This window comes from Piliocolobus tephrosceles, chromosome 1 (assembly GCF_002776525.5).
Source record: "Piliocolobus tephrosceles isolate RC106 chromosome 1, ASM277652v3, whole genome shotgun sequence".
NCBI classification, from domain to species: Eukaryota; Metazoa; Chordata; class Mammalia; order Primates; family Cercopithecidae; genus Piliocolobus; species Piliocolobus tephrosceles.
This window is the reverse complement of record NC_045434.1, coordinates 187,107,384-187,130,862: the sequence shown is the minus strand read 5'-3', so window position 1 is coordinate 187,130,862 and position 23,479 is coordinate 187,107,384. Positions and strand designations below refer to the sequence as shown.

The window sequence follows — 23,479 nt, the reverse complement described above, 5'->3', positions numbered from 1 at the left end:
CGTGCTGGCCCCCTATGATTTTCTTTTCTTTTCTTTTCTTTTTTTTGAGACAGAGTCTCACTCTGTTGCCCAGGCTGGAATGCAGTGGCGCAATCTCGGCTCACTGCAAGCTCCGCCTCCCAGGTTCACGCCATTCTCCTGCCTCAGCCTCTCGTGCAGCTGGGACTACAGGCGCCTGCCACCAAGCCCAGCTAATTTTTTGTATTTTTAGTAAAGATGAGGTTTCACCGTGTTAGCCAGGATGGTCTTGATCTCCTGACCTTGTGATCCGCCCACCTTGGCCTCCCAAAGTGCTGGGATTACAGGCATGAGCCACCGCAACCAGCCGATTTTCTTAATAACATTATCTTTTCTCTAGTTTACTTTAAGAATACAGTATATAATGCATATGACATACACAATATGTGCTAATCGATTGCTTATCTTATTGGTAAGGCTTCCAGTCAACAGTAGGCTTTCAGTAGCTACATTTTGGGGGATTCAGAAGTTTATGCAAATTTTCAACTGCACAAGGGGTTGACATCCCGTTTTCCACACTGTTCAAGGGTCAACTGTATATTCTCGCCCTTTCCGGTCTATTCACCACATAGCCCCTATCCGATTATGGCATTCCCTACTTAAAACTCCCTAATGACTTCCCACTGATCTTCAGTTAAAAATCAGTTATTTTAATAAGGCCTCAAGGTTCTGCATACCTCTCAAGACTTCTCTTTCACCACCAGCTCTCTTTCTCCTTTCTCCGTTTGCCCAGCAAGGCCAGTCTCTCTCAATTTCTTGAGCTTGCCATACTCTAGGACACCTAATACATTTTGAAATTGTTATTTCCTCTGCCTGAAATACTCTTTTCCCCTGTTTCTTTTCCTAATTCCTACTTCAAATCTCAGCTTGAACTTTCTTTCTTTAAAGTGGCCTATCCTGACACCTTAGTTGTTTTAGGTGCCTGTTGGATGCTTTCACAGCACTCTGTATTTACCCTCTCATTACCCGTATCAAGCTTATAACTATTTAATTATTAGAAATGTAATATTCCTTGTGGCAGAAATCATATTCATCTTATTTATTGTAATATCCCGAGTACCCAGCTTAGTATAGTACCTTGCAAGTAAATGCACAATTACTATGACTGAGCCTTTACAGACACTGTGGCTCTGTCCAGAATGGATTTTTACCATCATTAACCCCACCCCAGTACAATCCTACACATCCTTCCAGAAATGTTAAAAGTCTCTAAGAAGTATTATCTGCACATACATACCACTTGCCTGCTCAAGTGAATCACTTCTTTGTGTTCTTACTGTATTGTGTACATAAGTATGTTAAAGGAATAATTATACACCACTGTAATACCTATCTTCATGTATCAGTCTCCACTAGATTATAAACTCCCTGAGGGCATGAACCATTCTTATTCACCTTTGTATCTCTAAGGCTTAGAAAAGTACCTGACATTGGCCGGGCGTGGTGGCTCAAGCCTGTAATCCCAGCACTTTGGGAGGCCGAGACAGGTGGATCACGAGGTCAGGAGATCGAGACCATCCTGGCTAACACAGTGAAACCCCGTCTCTACTAAAAAATACTAAAAAACTAGCCGGGCGAGGTGGCGGGCGCCTGTAGTCCCAGCTACTCGGAGGCTGAGGCAGGAGAATGGCGGGAACCCAGGAGGCAGAGCTTGCAGTGAGCTGAGATCCGGCCACTGCACTCCAGCCTGGGCGACAGAGCGAGACTCCGTCTCAGGAAAAAAAAAAAAAAAAAAAAAAAAAAAGAAAAGTACCTGACATTGACAGTAGGTATCCATAAATGTTTATGGGCATATTAAATCCAGGATTGTTCTCTAATATTTCACTAAAAAGTTTTTTTCTTATTATTAAATCTGGGTTCCAATTCTAGCTATGGTACATGATCACTGGCAAATTGTTTAACTTCTCTGGGCCTCAGTTTTCTTACCACGTAAACAGGGCTAATAATACCTACTTGGAAATATTGCTATGAAAATTAAACAAAATGACACAGTGCAACAATTAGTACACAGAGTGCCTGGCATGTGGTAGCCCACTCTGGCTTCAACTTGATAGAGACAACTAGGACAAAACAAACACAAAAATAAGTCACAGCAATCAAGGAAGACTGAGCAGAGAATGAGTCATTCCTTTTAATCATTTTCCCAAGGAGATCAACAATGAGGAAACATAATAAACAGAATAAACTCTACTGGTGGTGGCTCCCTTGGCATATACAGCTTGGTGAGAATTCACTTCAGAGACCTCTTGGCTAATGGCCACATGCTGCTCCACAGCCCAGCAGGTCAGATCTTCATCTGTGGTACCAGGCATGGTTAATTCTGACTGGAATAAATACTATCTCATAAAGAATGTGTTTACAGGCGAGAGATGGAGGAGGAGAACTTGACTGTAACCACATCAATCAACTGTTTTGCGATCTGGCAGAAAACACTGCAGAATGGTTGGTGGATACTAACAGCCACACAACTGTACTTAACCTGTAGCCAAGAACCAGCTTAGACTAGATAATGAGCAGCTTTCTGCATTTACCAAAACAATGGTCAGACCTACATAGAATGAACATCTCTAGGGTCAAATTACCCTTTGTACATCTGGGCAGCAGCAACGAAGCTGACACCAAGCAGCTTTACATATACACTCCTCAGCCTATGAGCACTGCCCGCAAGCATCAGCTTCATTGTTCATGTATACCAAATATAAGAGCAGATTTAACCATTTCTCTGCTCCTTATTCATAGCATGCTTACCTCTGCAGAGCCACTGGTAGTCAGACCACCTAATTCGTTGGAGTCATTCACTTTAGAATGCTGTGTCACTATAGGTGTAACTACTTCACTGGGACTACCTCTCTTCTGAAGCTTCCTGATTAAGCTCTGCTGGTCACTGGAAGATACAGCAGGTCTGAGTGCAGCTCTGGGTGGGCTGTGCCTCCAAGATGCCCAGTTCCAACCTAGCCCCAGAAGATGTGGTACATCAGCTTCAGGTAGAAAGCCCAAATCATCTGCAGTGTGGAATTTTTTTAAAAACACCAGCATGGAATTGGAGGAGTGTGTCCTAAAAGCCCGGCAGCTCTGGGGCCTGCTGCAGTCTGCCTGAATGCACATCTCTTCTAGCCACCAAAAGACATGGCAGGCAGAGTCCTGGCAGCAGGCAGCCCAACATGACTGGAGAGAGGGGGTTCCTTCAAGAAGCCAGAGGTGATTTTCTCCCCCAGATCTCAGGCCAACTCCAAATTGTGTCTTCCCCTGCTGGCACCTGCTCTCACTGGCATCTAAAAACAAAGAATGAAAACATTTTCAGATGAAATAAAAACAGAGACTAGTGCTCCATAAAGAGCCCTGAGTACCAACATTTGAGGCTATTTCGAAGACAAGTTTTTAAGAGGGTGAGAAAGCCATCTAGTGAGTGGAACAAAGGAAGTGAAAGAGAGTGTTTTTTGTCTTCGGATATTTTAGGTTCTCGAAATACTGCTCCACATTCATTAATGGTTCTCCTTCTCAATGAGTTCCTGCCACGGAGACCCTTTACACAGAATTTCAGTTCATAAACAGGAAAAAAAAAAAAAAAGAGGTATTCTGGTGGAAGCATATGCAGGGAGGTGGCAAGTTGGGAGGAAAGGGGCAGAGTCCCAATACCTGATGACCTCCCACTGACCTCCAAGGTATTTCTCAGGGACAATGTGAGAACTGTGGGACCAGATGAACAGGTAGCTGAACAAGTGGAATATTTTCCCCAGCAAACTGCCAGCAACACAGACTGAGTACTCTGAACCTCATGCAGGTTATAGGCACATTCATTCTTTAACCAATCATTTGCCAAAGTCAAATGGTTTTGCATATCATAGTATCAGCCAGAGTAGTAGTCAAGATTACCAAAAATTTTAAACATGAGAGCAATTCTGCTAGAAAGAACTTCCTAATGACAAGTCATGCCATGATAAGAAATAATGGAACATAAGTACAACAGTGACATGCTATGGGTAACCTAGATAATACAGTCCAAAATTCTGACTAATGCTGCTTATGGATAAACTTTGGACTGTTTTAATTATTTCAGGTATGGCATTGATTTTTCTGAAATAGTATCTCACCTCTGTTTTCTTAGATGAAGTTAAAACTTGTTCTAAATGAAAGTGATTATCTGAGTTCATTTTAAAGTACTGGCTCTATAGGTGTCTATTACCAGTTATTGTCAGGATTATATAGAAACAGAGCCAGGGTGAGGCAAGAGAGGTGCCTCAGGCACAACATTTAAGGAGGTGCTCACTTTCAGAGTCATTCCAGTGCAGGGTTGGCTCACAGGACCTTCATAGTGAGTGTCTCTTTAAATTCTGAGCTCTGGGCACCTCTCTCCTTACCCTAGTCCTGGCCCTGGGGTTATAACATAAAATATATGTTAAAATTACATAGAAAAAATATGCAATAGAATCTAAACACTGAAGATATGGATAATCATGTCTGCATGTACACACAACTGAAAAGAGCTCTAACGAAAGCAACTGACAATCAGCCAAAGCCAATCTGACGCCCACAGAACACTTACTAAATATCCAACAGACTAAATGTGGAAACTAATCAACTGAAAGAGAAAAGGAAGATAAAGGCAAGCTTCTAGACTATTGAGTCAGGAGCACTATGGAAGCCAGCACTGGCACCAACCTACCACCAGACCAGGCAATTTAGAAGGCCACAGAAAACAGAACTTCCTTTAAAAAAGATGAAGAAATAGCAACTATGAAAAAAAAATTAAGCTACCAAGAGATACAGAAATATCCCCTCATTTTTATTCACCTTTCCACACAGGCACCAATGGTAAGAATCTTGGTAGTAGCTAACTGAGTGAATAGACTTTGTTGAAATCAAATTGTTATATCAGTAACTATGATTTTTACCTTTATATCAACTTTCCCTCATTCTTCTCATAATAATTTTCTCATACTTAAGAGGTCAACACAGATGAAAATTATCAGTATTTTTTTGTAAGCTGATATATTATTTAATTTTTAAAAATGCAATGCAACTTCCACTTCTGCTCTTGAAGAAGGAATTGCTATGGGGCTTGCCTTCCCACCATGAGTAACTAGAAAACTAGACAAAATATATAAAGCTACTGTTTTTAGACACTGGACAACATACAGTGCAGGACTGTGATCCCTGAGAGAAAGGAAACAAACCAGGTGAGCTCTATGACTCCCTTGGCTTTCTGCTGGAGGCATGCTCCAGACTGTGGCACAGGTGAGGAGAAGGCAAGCATAACAGGACAGCTGCTAAATTGGGTGGACAGAGTTCAGGGTGACTGGTAGCTAGAATGCTTTAACAAAGTACCAGAAAGGAGGAAGCTACACAGTGAAAGAGCTCCAGAAATCTGAAAAGTAGTCACCTTCGGTTTTGGCTGAACACTGATTTACCAAGGTATAGGTTGAAACTGCATAAGAGAAATTAGAACATATTTTGAACTGAATGAAAATAACATAATATATAAAAATTTGTGAGATGCAGTTAAAGCAATGTCTAGAGGGACATTCATAATTTTAAATGCTTATTTCATAGAAGAAAAGTCTATAAAATCAATGATTTAGAGAGACACATGGAGAAAACGGCATATGATGACAGAGGCAGAGACTGGAGTAATACAGCTGCAAGCCAAGGAAAGCCAAGGATTGACAGAGACCACTAGAAGCTAGGGGGAGGCAAGGAAGGAATTCTACCTCCGGTCTCCAAAGATATCAACCCTTCTAACACCTTGATTGTGGATTTCTAGCCTCCTATTAGCTATTAGCATACACAGGGTTCTCTGCTCTTATCTGGGAGACAGTTCAGGAGACAGATGGCCCAGATCCAGGGACCACTGACATTTGGAGACGTGGCTGTGGCCTGTACCCAGGTTGAACGGAGATACCCTAATACACTTAACAGGATGTGTACAGCCATGTGATGCTGGAAACTATGGGAATCTTATGTCTGTGGGCTTCTCTCTTTCAAACCAAAACTAATCATCCAACTGCAGCAAGGAGCAGAGTCTGGATGGAGGCGTCAGAACTGCATCAGGTACCTCTGCAGGAGAACTGGTTTGAAACAAAGATCTTAACTCTAAAGCAAAATACTCTGAAGTTCTGCAAGAGCAAACAAAAAGCATCATGATAGAAAGAGGCCTGGATTGAGAGGGAGGAGGCTCCACAGAGACGCAGTGCTATAAATGCAAAGAATGTGGGAAAGTACAATTTGAATACAACTCTTCCTCTTTTTAGCCACCAGAGCAATCATACTAGTGAGAAACCACATAAATATAAAGAATGTGGAATAGTCTTTACGAGCAGACTATCCCACTATCACCCCTTTCAAATCATCATAAACTCACATAGGTGAGCAACTTTATAGATGTACTGAATGTGGCAAATTCCTCAAGCACTCAACATTTACTAATCATCAGAGAATTTATTCTAGAGAGAAATACCATAAATGCAATAAACATGAAAAAGCTTTCAGAAAAAACTGTCCTTTCTTTTTTTTTTTTGAGACGGAGTCTCGCTTTGTTGCCCAGGCTGGAGTGCAGTGGCATGATCTTGGCTCACTGCAAGCTCCGCCTCCCGGGTTCACGCCATTCTCCTGCCTCAGCCTCTGAGTAGCTGGGACTACAGGCGTGCACCACCACGCCCGGCTAATTTTTTGTATTTTTAGTAGAGACGGGGTTTCACCGTGTTAGCCAGGATGGTCTCGATCTCCTGATCTCGTGATCCGCCTGCCTCGGCCTCCCAAAGTGCTGGGATTACAGGCATGAGCCACCGTGCCCAGCTTTTTTTTTCTTTTTTTTTTTGAAAGGGAGTCTCTGTCACTGCAGAGCAAGGCGTGAGCTACCGCGCGTGGCCAAAACTGTCCTTTCAAGTCATCAGAGAATTCATACAGTCAGGAACTCTACAAACATGACTGTGGGAAACTTTGTTCAGAAGGCAGTCCTTACTCATCAGGAGAGAAAACACAGTAGAGATAAACCTTTTAGAAACATACATTTATTTATTTAGAGACAGGGTCCCGTTCTATTGCCGAGGCTGGAGTGCAGTGGCACATCACAGCTTGGTGCAGCCTTGACCTTCGGGCTCAAGCGATCCTCCTGCCTCAGCCTCCCAAGATGCTAAGACTACATGTGAGCATCACCATGTCTAGCTAAATTTTTTAACTTTTTGTCAGAGATGGGGTCTCCCTGTGTTGCCCAGGCTGCTCTTGAACTCCTAGGCTCAAGCAATCCCCAGACCTTCGCTTCCCAAAGTGTTGGGATTACAGGTGTGAGTCACCACGTCTGGCTGAGAAAAGCCTTTTAAATGTAAGGAATGTGGGAAAGCTTTCAGAGATAACTCAACTGTGTTGGAGCATCAGAAAAACCATCTTTGTGAAAACGTACATTGGTGTAATAAATACAGAAAAGCCTTTAGTAACAGTTTGACTCTTATTAGTCATCAAAGATTTCATACAGGAGAGAAACTCTATCACCATATTAAATGTGAAATCTTTCTCAGGTATAGAAAGATTTGCTGGGCAAATCTCCGTTGCTGGGCATCAGAAAACTCATAGTGGAAATAAACCCTATCAGGGCAATGACTGTAGGAAAGCCTTTACAAAGAGCTCAACTCTTACTGGACATCAAGGAATTCATACTGGGGGAAAAAAACAAAAAAACAAAAAACCTTTCACTATAAGAAATGTGGGAAAGCTCTCAGGTACAGCCAAGGCCTTGCTGAAAATCAGAAAATCCATCTTATGAATGTAAGGAATGTGGGAAGCTTTTCCCCAAAGTTCAGCCCTTAAACAATATAAGAAAATTTATAACAAAGTCATCAAGCCGGGCATGGTGGCTCATGCCTATAATATCAGCACTTTGGTAAGATGAGGTGGGAGGACCACTTGAGCCCAGGAGTTCAAGACCAGACTGGGCAACACAGTGAGATCCCATCTCTATAAAAGATAAAAAATTAATAAAAATTAAAAATTTTAAAAAGAATGAGTCATGAAATGTAGTTAGTGTGGTAAACATGCAAAAGTAGTTTATTTCTTCTGACCATCAAAGAGGAGATGTTTAATAAGTGCACCTCTATCTAGAAACCTTCTCACTTGTAAGAATGTTCACCCTAATATGGTTTGTATTAGTGAAATAGCTGAAGAATCTAAATGTCTGTCAATATGGAAATAGTTACTATAGAATACTATGTACCATTTGAAAGAAATGGCATAGAATTTTATATACAGTCATAGAAATATCCCCCTTGATGACTTAAGTGAAAAACGCAAGTTGCAGAAAATCTATATATTATGTTCTTATTTATATTTTTAACAATGAAGCTATTTTTGTTTGTCCACATATATTACCTGGATTCAAAAAGATCTAAGCCAGGTGTGGTGGCTCATGCCTGTAATCCCAGCACTTTGGGAGGCTGAGGCGGATGGATCACTTGAGGTCAGGAGTTCGAGACCAGCCTGTCCAGCATGGTAAAACTCCGTCTCTACTAAAAATACAAAAATTAGCCAGATGTGGTGGTGCACACCTGTAATCCCAGCTACTCAGGAGGTCGAGGCAGAAGAATTGCTGGAAACGGGAGGGGGAGGTTGCAGTGAGCCAAGATCATGCCACTGCACTCCAGCCTGGGCAATAGAGCAAGACTCTGTCACGAAAAAATAAATAAAATAAAATAAAAAGATCTGGAAAAATAAAAGACAAACTTTGACAAAAAAAAAATCAATGATCTTTGCTTCCATCATAAAATCTGGAAAAAAAAAGAGTAAAGTAAACCCCAAAGTAAGTAAAGGAAAGAAATGATAAAGATAAGAGTAATCAAACAAAAAACAATAGAGAAAAATCAATGAAACAAAAATCTGGTTGGTCAAAAGATCAGTAAAGCTGATAAAGCTCTAGTCCGACCGACCACAGGAAAAAAAAGGGAGCAGTCAAGTTACCAGAATCAAGAATGAAAGAAGGGGCCAGGCGCAGTGGCTCATGCCTGTCATCCCAGCCTTTGGAAAGCCAAGGCAGGCAGATCACTTGAGGTTAGGAGTTCAAGACGAGCCTGGCCAACATGGTGAAACCCCACCTCTACTAAAAATACAAAAATTAACTGGGCATGGTGGCGTGTGCCTGTAATTCCAGCTACCTGGGAGGCTGAGGCAGGAGAATCGCTTGAACCCAGGAGGCGGAGGTTGCAGTGAGCCGAGATCACACCACTGTACTCCAGTCTGGGTAACAGGATGAGACTCCATCTCAAAAAAAAAAAAAAAAAAAAAAAAAGAATGAAAGAAGGGATCTTACTACAGATTCAATAAACCAGGGGACATACAGTATAGCCCAGGGACCAATTTAGACGGCTGCCTGTTTTTGTAAATAAATTTTTTATTGGAACTCATTTGTGTATGTGTTATCTATAGTTGCCTTTGCTCCACCATGGCAGAGTTAAGTAGTTGTAATACAACTTACAGCTCACAAAGCCTAAAATATTTACTATCTGGCCCTTTAAGAAAAAGCTTGCCAACCTCTAGTCTAAGAGAATGTACCTTTGTTTGATTCACTATTTACTACTGAGTAGAGCCTAAATTTAGATGTTAACTTATAGAATATTGATAAGTTATAAATGATTTTGATTTATATATATATATATCATATCTATATATCATATACATATATATATTTTTTTCTGTCCTGTATAAAATATAACCTCTGGCTGCACATGATGGCTCACTCCCATGCACTTTGGAAAGCTGAGACAAGAGAATTGTTTGAGCTCAGAAGTTTGAGACCAGCCTGGGCAACACAGCAAGACCTCGTCTTTACCAAAAACTTAAAAAATCAGCCAGGTGTGGTGGTGTGTATTTGCAGTCCCAGCTACTCAGGAGGCTGAGGCAGTAGGATTGCTTGAGCTTGGGAGATACTGGCTGCGTTAAGCTATGATGATGCCATCACACTCCAGCCTGGGAGACAGTAAGATCCTGTCTCAAAAAAATAAAGCAAAACAAAAATAATATACATAACTTCCAATGTTTTAGTTTCAGTGTTCTGTAAGATATTAATATTTCACATCTAATTTACAAACTTATTTCATCATTCTTTTCCTGACTGACAACATAAATTTGTGTTTCTCAAAAGCAGTTTTACTGCCCACTGATTCCCTCATTCATGAGTTAAATCTCGGACAAACGTTTCCTTTATATTTGTGAGAGTGATGTCTTTAACATTTTGAAATTTATATACTCAAACACACAAGGTTCACATTCACTTACAGAGGCCACAAAACATAGGAGAATTCCCAAATTTCAGGGAAAGAAAGATTTTTAAAATATATTTAGTTCAATTCCCATCTGGAGCTAAAATCCCCTCTAAAACAATTCAAAGTATTTTCCAGTCTTTTAAATTACCTCCTGTAGTTGAGAATTCATTAAAAAGGCAGGCCATTCTACCTTTGTATATTCTATTCTATTAGTTCTTCCTGGGGTAATGGTTAAGTGAATTATGGCATAGCAACTTAACAACTATCATTAAAAGATCATTATAAAGACCAGGTGGCAAGATGGAAAATTGTTTACAATGTAACCCTAAGAGTAAAAAGCTAAATATAAAAGTGCACACATAGTCGGGTTAACAACCAAAATGTCTATAAATGGGCAAGAGATGAAAGTAAACGTATACGAAATCAACAAACATTTACTGTGTTAGAAAGTATGATCGATGCTAGGGATAAAAAACACTTACAGGCCAGGCGCGGCGGCTCAAGCCTGTAATCCCAGCACTTCAGGAGGCCGAGACGGGAGGATCACGAGGTCAGGAGATCGAGACCATCCTGGCTAACAAGGTGAAACCCCGTCTCTACTACAAAATACAAAAAATTAGCCAGGCGTGGTGGCGGGCACCTGTAGTCCCAGCTACTCAGGAGGCTGAGGCAGGAGAATGGCATGAACCTGAGAGGTGGAGCTTGCAGTGAGCTGAGATCCGGCCACTGCACTCCAGCCTGGGCAACAGAGCAAGACTCCGTCTCAAAAAAAAAAAAAAAAAAAACCACTTACAAAATGGGCTAAATGCCCCCACTTAAAAGGCACAAAGTGGCAACCTGGATAAAAAAGCAAGACCCAGTGGCATTCTGTTTTCTCTCTTCTCACTGGTAAGGATGAGGGACACATGACACTCATTGACTCAAAAATAAAGGGATGGAGGAAAGTCTACCAAGCAAATGGAAAACCAAAAAAAGTAGGAGTTGCAATCCTAATTTCAGACAAAAGAGATTTTAAACCAACAAAGATCAAAAAAGACAAAGAAAGGCATTACAAAATGGTAAAGGGTTCAATTCAACAAGAAAACCTAACCATCCTAAATATATATGGACCCAACACAAGAGCACCCAGATTCATAAAGCAAGTTCTTAGCAACCTACAAAGAAACGTAGACTCCCACACAATAATAGTGGGAGACTTAAACACTCCACTGATAGTATTAGACAGATCATTGAGGCAGAAAATTAATAAAGATATTCAGGACCTGATCTCAACATTAGATCACAGGGATCCGACAGACCTCTACAGAACTCTTCAACCAAAAACAAGAGAATATGCATTCCTCTCATAGACACACGGCATACTCTAAAATTGACCACATAATTGGACATAAAACAATTCTCAGCAAATGCAAAAGAACCAAAATTAAGGCCAGGCGTGGTGGCTCACACCTGCAATCCCAACACTTTGGGAGGCCGAGGAGGGCAGATCACCTGAGGTCAGGAGTTCGAGGCCAGCCTGGCTAACATGGTGAAACCCCGTCTCTATTAAAAATACAAAATTAGCCGGGCATGGTGGCACACACCTATAAGCCCAGCTACTCAGGAGGCTGAGACAGGAGAATTCCTTGAACCTGGGAGGCAGAGGCTGCAGTGAGCCGAGATTGTGCCACTGCACTCCAGCCTGGGCAAAAAGAGTGAAACTCCGTCTCCAAAAAAAAAAAAAAGGAAAAAAAAAGGAAAGAACCAAAATTATACCAAACACACTCTTAGACCACAACACAATGAAAACACATTTAGACCACAACACAATGAAAACAGAAGTCAAAACTAAGAAAATCACTCAAAACCATGCAATTACATGAAAATTAAACAACATGCTCCTGAATGACTTTTGGGTAAATAATGAAATTAAGGCAGAAATCAAGAAGTGATTTGAAACTAATGAGAACAAAGATACAACATACCAGAATCTTTGGGACACAGTTAAGGCATTGTTAAAAGGGAAGTTCATAGCACTAAATACCCACATCAAGAGGTTAGAAAGATCTCAAATTAATAACCTAACATCACAACTGAAGAGAAGCAAGAACAAATCAAACCCAAACCTAGTAGAAGACAAGAAATAACCAAAATTGGAGCTGAATTGAAGGAAACCAAGACACAAAAAGAACATTCAAAAGATGAACAAATCCAGGAGTTGGTTTTTTGAAAAATTTAATAAGATAGGCCACTAACTAATAAAGAAGAAAAAGAGAGGATATCCAAATAAACACAATTAGAAATGATGAAGAGGATGTTATCACTGACCCCGCAGAAATAAAAATAACCATCAGAAGCTACTATAAACACTTCTATGCATACAAACTAGAAAACCTGTAAGAGATGGATAAATTCCTGGACACATACACCCTCCCAAGATTGAACCAAGAAGAAACTGATTCGCTGAACAGACCAATAATGAGCTCTAAAACTGAATCAGTAATAAATAGCCTACCAACCCAAAGAAGCCCAAGACCAGATGGATTCACAGCTGAACTCTACGAGACGTACAAAGAAGAGCTGGTACCTTCCTACTAAAACTATTCCAAAAAATTGAAGAGGAGGAATTTCTCCCCAGCTCAATCTATGAGGCCAGCATCATCCTGATACCAAAACTGGGCAAAGACACAACTAAGAAAGAAAACCTCAGGCCAATATCCTTGGTGAATATCAATGCAAAAATCCTCAACAAAATACTTGCAAACTGAATCCAGCAGCACATCAAAAAGCTAACCCACCACAATCAAGTGGGCTTCATCCCCAGGAAGCAAGTTTGGGTCAACATACACCAATCAATAAATGTGATTCATCACATAAAAAGAACTAAAGACAAAAACCACATGATTATCTCAATAGGTACAGAAAAGGCTTTCTATAAAATTCAACATCCCTTCATGTTAAAAACTCTCAATAAACTAGATATTGAAGGAACATAACTCAAAGTAATAAGAACCATTTATGACAAACCCACAACCAACAAACATCATACTGAACGGGCAAAAGCTGGAAGTATTCCCTTTGAAAACCAGCACAAGACCAGGATTCCCTCTTTTACCAATCTTATTCAACACAGTATTAGAAATCCCAGCCATAGCAATCAGGCAAGAGAAGAAAGGGCATCCAAATAGGAGGAGAGGAAGTCCAACTATTCCTGTTTGCATTCAACATGATTCTATATCTAGAAAACTCCATAGTCTCGGTCCAAAAGCTCCTTCAACTGATAAACAACTTCAGCAAAGTTTCAGGAGACAAAATCAGTGTACAAAAATCACTAGCATTCCTACACACCAACAACACCCAAGCCAAGAGCCAAATCAGGAAGGCAATCCCATTTGCAATTGCCACAAAAAGAATAAAATACCTAGGAATACATATATTCCAGAGAGAGAGGGGAAAGAGCTCTACAATGAGAATTATAAAACACTGCTGAAAAAAATCAAAGAAGACAGAAATAAATGGAAAAACATGCCATGCTCATGAATAGGAAGAATCAATATCATTAAAATGGTCATACTACCCAAATCAATTTACAGACTCAATGCCATTCCTATCAAACTACCAATGACATTCTTCACAGAACTAGAAAAAAAAAAACTATTTGAAAATTCATATGGAACCAAAAAAGAGCCCAAATAGCCCAGACAATGCTAAGCCAAAAGACCAGTGCTGGTGGTACCAGGTTACCCGACTTCTAACTATACTACAGGGCTACAGCAACCAAAATAGCATGGTAATGGTACAAAAATTGGCACATAGACCAATGGAACAAAATAGAGAGGCCAGAAACAAAGCCACACACCTACGAACATCTGAGTTTTGACAAAGCTGACAAAAACAAGCAATGAGGAAAAGACAGTTTATTCAATAAATGGTGCTGGGATAACTGGCTAGCCATATGCAAAAGATTAAAGCTGGACCCCTTCCTTATACCATACGCAAAAATCAAATCAAGATGGATTAAAGACCTAAAAGTAAAACCCAAAAACTGTAAAAAGCTTGGAAGACAATGACAACCTAGGCAATACCGTCCTAGGAACTTAGAAACAAAGATTTCATGACAAAGACACCAAAAACAATCACGACAAAAGCCAAAATTGAGAAATGGGATCTAATTAAACCTAAGAGCTTCTGCACAGCAAAAGAAACTATCAACAGAGTAAAGAAACAATCTACAGAATGGGAGAAAATATTTGCAAACTATGCATCTAACAAAAGTCTAATATCCAGCATTTATAAGGAACTTAAACAAATTTACAAGAAAAAAACAACCTCAATAAAAAGTGGGCAAAGGACATGAACACACACTTTTCAAAAGAAGACATAAAGGCAACCAACAAGAATATTTTAAAAAGTTCAATATCACTGATCATTAGAGAAACGCAAATCAAAACCACAGTGAGATACTATCTCACACCAGTCAGAATGGCTATTATCAAAAAGCCAAAAAATAACAGATGTTGGCAAGATTGCGGAGAAAAGGAACATTTATACACTGGTGGGAGTATAAATTAGTTCCACCATTGTGGAAAGCAGTATGCAATTCCTCAAAGAGCTAAAAGCAGAACTACCATCAGCTCAACAATCCTATTACTGGGTACACACCCAAAGGAACAGAAATCGTTCTACCATAAGACACATGCATTGTGAATGTTCATTACAGCACTATTCACAATAGCAAAGACATGGAATCAACCTAAATGCTCATCAATGACAGATTGGATAAAGAAAATGTGGTACATATGCACCATGGAATACTATGCAGCCATAAAAAAAAGAGATCATGTCTTTTGCAGGAACACGGATAGACCTAGAGGCTATTATCTTTAGCAAACTACGCAGGAACAGAAAACCAAATACTCCATGTTCTCACTTATAAGTGGGAGCTAAATGATGAGAACTCAAGAACACAAAGAAGGGAACAACAGACTCTGGAATCTACTTGAGGGTAGAGGGTGAGAGGAGCAGAAATAAATAACTATTGGGTACTAGGCTTAATACCTAGGTGATGGGCCGGGCGCAGTGGCTCAAGCCTGTAATCCCAGCACTTTGGGAGGCCGAGATGGGCGGATCACGAGGTCAGGAGATCGAGACCATCCTGGCTAACATGGTGAAACCCCGTCTCTACTAAAAAATACAAAAAACTAGCCGGGCGACGTGGCGGGCGCCTGTAGTCCCAGCTACTTGGGAGGCTGAGGCAGGAGAATGGCGTAAACCTGGCAGGCGGAGCTTGCAGTGAGCTGAGATCCGGCCACTGCACTCCAGCCTGGGCGACAGAGCCAGACTCCGTCTCAAAAAAAAAAAAAAAAAATACCTAGGTGATGAAATAATCTGTATAACAAACCCCTGTGACATGAGTTTACTTATATAACAAACCTTCAGATGTGCCCCGAACCTAAAATAAAAGTTAAAAAATTGGCCGGGCAGTGGCTCACACCTGCAATCCCAGCACTTTGGGAGGCCGAGGCGGGCAGATTACTTGAGGTTAGGAGTTTGAGACCAGCCTGGCCAACATGGTGAAACTTTGTCTCTACTAAAAATACAAAAATTAGCCGGGCATGGTGGTGGGCACCTGTAATCCCAGCTACTTGGGAGGCTGAGGCAAGAGAATTGCTTGAACCCAGGAGGTGGAGGTTGCAGTGAACCGTGATTGTGCCATTGCACTCCAGCCCGGGTGACAGAGCAAGACTGTCTCAAAAAAAAAAAAAAAAAAAAAAAAAAGGCTTGCTTGCTCAAATTCTCCTTACAGTTTGACTAATATCAGAGGATGATGAGTTATGGGGCTATTTCTTACTTAAAATGAATTACGTGGCATATTTGGTATAGCCCATCTGAATGCCCTAAAATTATCTCCATTTAACAGATAGACAGGTATAAACCAGGCAAATCTGGTGTCCTTGGGAACATGAAATTTTGAGAGGAAAATAAATCAAAACAGGTAGGAGGTAGAAACTAGAATACTCAAACAAAGGCCCAGAGGCTTAGAAAGAACATGCTAAGAATTAAAAGTGATTGTAAGCTTTATCTGTTTTTAAAAAATAAAAGTGATTCAGCACAGTGAACTATAGTTTTTTTCCCCCTGTATAACTTCAACCATATGATGGCTTCTAATTCTACGTAAACTTCCACTGCTCTCAAATGTGGATCCACGTTTCCAGCCCAGGCTGCTTCCCTGCTGCCTTTCAGTGACAATTAAAACACCCTAATTCTTTATCTTCCTGTTACAAGAAATAAAAGTAAAACCACTTAACAGAGTAGACCTTGATTATACGGTACTTAGGAGACCTTCCTGAACCTCACACAGTGGCCTCCAAAAATCAGTCTCCAGACCAGGATCTGTGTGCTCAAACCAGACCAGTGAAAAGAAAAGAACTCTTTTCAAAGTTCTTTTAAAGAAGAACTTTGCTCTCTCTTTCTTCCCACAGGAAACTAAAACTATGAGCATAGATGAGATTATTCAGGAAGAGAAAGAGAAGATATGTTTCAGATTCATCTTCATATCTGTCCTTATGCAGCGCCAATTCTAGAGTCCATCACTTCAACCTCTCCAGTACTGATACTCTCCATTCCTTTGCCCTAGCTATTTGGGAAAATGGCAATCATGGATGAATCTGTTCTGAGAGCTGGGAAAAAAGACAATCCAACCTCACAGACTGATCTCACCTTAATGGTCTCCATTCTTATCAGCAGTGGGCTTCCTGGCTATTCTGCGAGTTTCTACCTTCATTATTTATTTCATTTCCCACAGTAGCCACCCTCAAATCTTCTTTTTTCTTTTTTGAGACAGAGTCTCACTCTGTCACGCAGGCTGGAGTGCAGTGGCACAATCTTGGCTCACTGCAACCTCTGCTACCCAGGTTCAAGCGATTCTTCTGCCTCAGCCTCCCAAGCAGCTGAGACTACAGGCATGCGCCACCACGCCTGCCTAATTTTTATATTTTTAGTAGAGATGGGGTTTCACTATATTGGCCAGGCTGGTCTCAGACTTCTGAACTCATGATCCACCCGCCTCAGCCTCCCACAGTGCTAGGATTATAGGTGTGAGCCACTGCACCCAGCCTCTTTTTTTTCTTTAAGACAGGGTCTCATCCTGTCACCCACACTGAAGTGCAGTGGTGCAATCACAGCTCACTGCAGCCTCAAACTCCTAGGTTCAAACAATCCTCCCACTTTAGCCTCCCAAATATCTGGGTCTACACATGTGTGCCACTACACCCAGCTATTTTTTTATATTTATTTTTATTTTTTTTTGTAGAGATGAGGTCTCACTATGTTGCCTAGGCTGGTCTTGAACTCCTGCCCTCTAGTGGTTCTCCTGCCTCAAGCATGAGCAACCTCAATGAACTCCATTCTTTTCAAAATTGAAGCAACCCTACTTCCCTCCTAGCTATCATTCTTATCTTCTTATTCATTCATCCATTTAACAAGTATTTTTGAGCATCTGCTGCATGCTGGGCATTACTTTGGTAGAGTTTATAACTTAGATGGGGGAGACAGAGATTAAAAGACAATAAATATATAGGATTGGAAACTAATATAAATGCTCTGAAGAAAAGAAATTCAGCCTATATAAAATAAAGGTAGCTAAACTTGGAATTTATTGTACAAATAAACTAGCACTATGTGACACAATATCAAAAATATTCACGGCATAATGTTTGAGTTAGAAAATAATTGGAAACTGCTTAAACAGTCATCAGTTGATAACTGGTTAAATAAACTACAGAAGCCTGGGCGGAGTGGCTCACTTCCGTAACCCCAGCACTTTGGGAGGCTGAGGTGGGTGGATCATTTGAGGTCAGGAGTTCAAGACCAGCTTGGCCAACATAGGGAAACTCCGTCTCTACTAAAAATACAAGAAGTTAGCTGGGCATGGTGGTGCACGCCTGTAATCCCAGCAACTGGCAGAGGCTGAGGCAGGAGAATCACTTGAACCCGGAAGACAGAGGTTGTAGTGAGCCGAGATTGCACTACCATACTCCAGCCTGAGCGAGAGAGTGAGACTCTGTCTCAAAAAAATAAATAAAAAATAAATAGACTGCCGAGACTGCGTCCCCCCTGCGAACACAGAGCCTCGCCTTCGCCGCTCCGCCGCCCGTCCACACCCGCCGCCAGCTCACCACGGATGATATCGCCACACTCGTTGTCGACAACGGCTCCAGCATGTGCAAGGCCGGCTTCGTGGGCGACGATGCCCCCCGGGCCGTCTTTCCCTCCATCATGGGGCACCCCAGGCACCAGGGCATGATGGTGGGCATGGGTCAGAAGGATTCATATGTTGGGCGACGAGGCCCAGAGCAAGAGAGGCAGCCTCACCCTGAAGTACCCCATCGAGCACAGCATCATCACCAACTGGGACAACATGGAGAAGATCTGGCACCACACCTTCTACAATGAGCTGCATGTGGCTCCTGAGGAGCACCCCATGCTGCTGACTGAGGCCCCCCTGAACCCCAAGGCCAACCAGGAGAAGATGACCCGGATCATGTTTGAGACCTTCAACACCCCAGCCATGTACGTGGCCATCCAGGCTGTGCTGTCCCTGTAGGCCTCTGGCCGTACCACTGGCATTGTGGTGGACTCCGGTGATGGGGTCACCCACACTGTGCCCATCTATGAGGGGTATGCCCTGCCCCACGCCATCCTGCATCTGGACCTGGCTAGCAGGGACCTGACTGACTACCTCATGAAGATCCTCACTGAGTGTGGCTACAGCTTCACCACCACGGCCAAGCAGGAAATCATGCGTGATATCAAGGAGAAGCTGTGCTACGTTGCCCTGGACTTCGAGCAGGAGATGGCCACGGTGGCTTCCAGCTCCTCCCTGGAGAAGAGCTACAAGTTGCCCGATGGCCAGGTCATCACCATTGGCAATGAGCGGTTCCGCTGCCCTGAGGCTCTCTTCCAGCCTTCCTTCCTGGGCATGGAGTCCTGTGGCATCCACGAAACTACCTTCAACTCCATCATGAAGTGTGAAGTGGACATCCGTAAAGACCTGTACGCCAACACAGTGCTGTCTGGTGGCACCACCATGTACCCTGGCATTGCCAACCGGATGCAGAAGATTACTGCCCTGGCACCCAGCACGATGAAGATCAAGATTATCGCTCCTCCTGAGTGCAAGTATTCTGTGTGGATCGGCGGCTCCATCCTGGCCTCGTTGTCCACCTTCCAGTAGATATGGATCAGCAAGCAGGAGTATGATGAATCTGGCCCCTCCATCGTCCACCGCAAATGCTTCTAAGCGGACTGTGACTTAGTTGCGTTACACCCTTTCGTGACAAAACCTAACTTGCACAGAAAACAAGATGAGATTGGCATGGCTTTATTTGATTTTTTTTGTTTTGGTTTGGTTTTTATTTTTGGCTTGACTCAGGATTTAAAAACTGGAACGGTGAAGGTGACAGCAGTTGGTTGGAGCGAGCATCCCCCAAAGTTCTACAATGTGGCGGAGGACTTTGACTGTACATTGTTTTTTTTTAATAGTCATTCCAAATATGAGATGCATTGTTACAGGAAGTCCCTCGCCCTCCTAAAAGCCACCCCACTTCTCTCTAAGGAGAATGGCCCAGTCCTCTCCCGAGTCCACACAGTGGAGGCGATAACATTGCTTTCATGTAAATTATGTAATGCAAAATTTTTTAAATCTTTGCCTTAATACTTTTTTGTTTTATTTTGAATGATGAGCCTTCATGCCCCCTCTTTTTTGTCCCCTAACTTGAGATGTCTGAAGGCTTTTGGTCTCCCTGGGAGTGGGTGGAGGCAGCCAGGTCTTACCTGTACACTGACTTGAGACCAGTTGAATAAAAGTGCACACCTTAAAAAAAATTAAATAAATAAATAAATAAATAGGCTGGGCATGGTGGCTCACACCTGTAATCCCAGCACTTTGGGAGATGGGTGGATCACGAGGTCAGGAGATCGAGACCATCCTGGCTAACACAGTGAAATCCCGTCTCTACTAAAATGTACAAAAAATTAGCCAGGCGTGGTGGTGGGCGCCTGTAGTCCTGGCTACCTGGGAGGCTGAGGCAGGATAATGGCATGAACCTGGGAGGTGGAGTTTGCAGTGAGCCAAGATCACGCCACTGCACTCCAGCCTGGGTGACAGAGTGAGACTCCGTCTTAAAAAAAATAAAATTTAAAAATAAATAAATAAATAAATGAAGGAAAGAAGGAAGATTCATGCAACTGCTGAAATAAATAAGGCCACTCTGTATAGTTCTAACATAGAATGATATCCAGGATACATTATGTGGGGAGGAAAAAGGTTCAGAGCAGTATGTATAGCATGCTACAATTTGTTGGGGGGGAGAATTATATATATATGCATATATAGGCTATTTTTGGAAGAATATTCATGAAACTTTAGGAGGGGAAGCTAGGTGACTGAAGATGAAAGTAGGAGACTTATTTGTTCTTTATCCATTTATGTGTTTATTTGTTTATTTATTTTTGAGACAGAGTCTCACTATCACCCAGGCTGGAGGGCAGTGGCATTATCTCGGCTCACTGCAACGTCCACCTCCCAGATTCAAGTGATTCTCCTGCCTCAGCCTCTTAAGTAGCTGGGATTACAGGTGCATACTACCACACCCGGCTAATTTCTGTATTTTTAGTAGAGACAGGGTTTCACCATGTTGGTCAGGCTGGTCTCGAACTCCTGACCTTGTGATCCGCCTTCCTTGCCCTCTCAAAGTGCTGGGATTACAGGCATGAGCCACTGTGCCCAGCCTATCCTTTTATATCTTTTGAATCTGTATAATGTACCTGTATTATTTTCTTTTGAAAAGTAAGTTTTAAAAAGTTAAACAAAATTTTCAATGGCTTCCCAGGCCTCTTAGAAGGAAAACCAAAATCTTTAACTTAACTTAAAAAGATCTTGGCCGGGCGCAGTGGCTCACGCCTGTAATCCCAGCACTTTGGGAGGCCAAGGCGGGCGGATCACGAGGTCAGGAGATCAAGACCACCCTGGCTAACATGGTGAAACCCCATCTCTACTAAAAATACAAAAAATTAGCCGGGCGTGGTGGCAGGCGCCTGTAGTCCCAGCTACTCGGGAGGCTGAGGCAGAAGAATGGCGTGAACCCAGGAGGCGGAGCTTGCAGTGAGCCGAGATTGTGCCACGGCACTCCAGTCTGGGTGACAGAGAGAGACTCTGTCCCTCCCCCCCACAAAAAAAACAAAAACAAACAAAAAGATCTTGTATGGGCCAGGCACGGTGGCTCATGCCTGTAATCCCAGCACTTTGGGAGGCCAAGGTGGGTGGATCAAGGGATCGAGACCATCCTGGCCAACATGGTGAAACCCCATCTCTACTAAAAATACAAAAATTAGCTGGGTGTGGTGGCACACACCTATAGTCCCAGCTACTTGGGAGGCTGAGGCAGGAGAATCGCTTGAACCCGGGAGGTAGAGGTTGCAGTGAGCTGAGATCACACCACTGCACTCCAGCCTGGCAACAGAGTGAAACTCCATCTCAAAAAAAAAAAGAAAGATCTTGTATGGTTTGGACCCTACCTACCTTTCTGGCTCCAGCTTGTTACACACATTCCCTCCTTCCCTATGTTCCAATCTAGCCTTCTTCAATCCCTGAAATGGACCATCTCCCTCGCCTTACTGTGCCTTTGACATGCTGCCTCCTCTACCTAGTACTCTCTTGACTCCTTTCTCCATCCAGTTAACTCCTCACATGAGGTTTCAGCTCAACAACCATTGGTTCCATGTCTTTGTCCCTCACTACACTGTAACTTCCAGGACCACGTTTGGTTTTCTGTCTTCTCTTATTCTTTTACCCTTGCATCTCTAATTCTAGCATAGAGTTTGGAATATTACATTGTAGGTGCTCAAAAAATCTTTTTCAACAAATGCATAAATAAATGCATGTGTGTATATGAATGAAGTTTTGAAAGAATGAATGAACAAAAATGTCAGGAAACCAGATAGCCAGGTATCAGGTGGGTCATACTGAAGACATCCAGGTTGATGATGGGACTCTGAAAGGAGATGAGGCCCATATGCTGCAATAAATGAGGGTGGTAAATGAGGGTTGGTAGATGAGTAATGATTATGGGTAGAAAGTGGTATAAACCTCAAAGAGCAGAAGTTTTTGCATGAAAGTGGAGGAGGAATATTCAAGAAGTGACAGTGAAGAGTGTTAGACATTAACCCTACCTCCCAACTCAGAGATACACGGAATATGAAAGAATGAACGGCCATGGCCTGCAGGCCAGAGGAAAACCAGTGTCTTTTTCTAAGAGAAAGCCAGTCTCAAAATATTCTATCTAATCTCTTAACTAACAAGTCTAAGTATAGATGGGGTTTATTAACTCAATGGATTCTAGTCACATTTTAAAAGTTGGGAGGGGAAGGAGAGTTAAGTGCAAGTGAGTCAAAAAGCACCAAGTTACACAAGAATGTCAAATGAGACTGACAAATCATAATGGTTAAGGCACTTTATAGCAAGAAAAAGAAAAGGATGGAAAACTAAGAGGAACTAATGACAGGATGACTACCTATTCGTCCTTGGTATAAAATGGCATAAAGCTCTGAGGCAAATCATGGGGCAAGTCTTACCAATTGAACTTGGTGGAAACAGATTTAGACTCGGGGAAATAGTCACGGGTACTAACAGGGACTACTAGGTCAAAGAAAAAATAACAAAAAATTATATTCCCTGGTTGTTGCTAGCAGCTCTGGTAAAATCTAGACCTTTGAAATAGGAGATAAAAGCAGGGGAGAAAGTTGTAAGACAGGTTTGTACTGAAAAGGCCTTCTTTTGTGTCCATGGTTCCCTCAAGAATGTCGCATAAGCTATACAAGCATCAGGGTATAAAAAAGAAATGTTTCATAACCCAAACACTGTCCAAGTTTTGTCAGGCGACCCTGGAAGCCTCTGTTAGAGACCTCATCCATTACTATAGGCCCAAGTGCACATGTTCAATGAGGGAAGAAAGAACTTGCGGAGTCATACAAAATATCACCAACTCTCCCTACTTGACTGTACCTCTTGACTCTTTATTCCTAAATTATCACTAGAACTTAGTACTGGGTGAGATCTCTGACTTCTGCAATTTATCTGATAAACTGGATCCTTTGCCTTATCTTAAGTGAGTAGAGCCTAGGAAAAGAAAGATGATCAGAAGCACATCTTTTTAAAAAATGTTTTATTTATAAAGTTT

The 23,479-nt window shown here is 42.0% G+C and overlaps 1 protein-coding gene and 1 pseudogene across 6 annotated transcripts in view; one reads left to right on the top strand and one right to left on the bottom strand.

Moving 5' to 3' along the window:
- Nucleotides 1–23,479, bottom strand: part of KIAA0319L (KIAA0319 like) — a 130,360-nt gene that overhangs the window by 71,216 nt on the left and 35,665 nt on the right. For 4 of the 5 annotated variants that reach the window (XR_002735659.2, XM_023232260.2, XM_023232258.1 and 1 more), the window contains exon 3: nucleotides 2,767–3,290. The exons of the other annotated variant lie outside the window; for it this stretch is intronic. Coding sequence is in view for 3 of the 4 variants with exons in the window: in XM_023232260.2 (XP_023088028.1) it covers nucleotides 2,767–3,290 (524 nt within the window). In the remaining variant the exon portion in view is untranslated. The remainder of the gene's footprint in view (nucleotides 1–2,766; nucleotides 3,291–23,479) is intronic. 5 annotated transcript variants of the gene reach the window in all.
- LOC111555848 lies at nucleotides 18,447–19,925 on the top strand (annotated as a pseudogene). The gene has a single exon (XR_002735660.2). The product of XR_002735660.2 is annotated as an actin, cytoplasmic 2-like (transcript).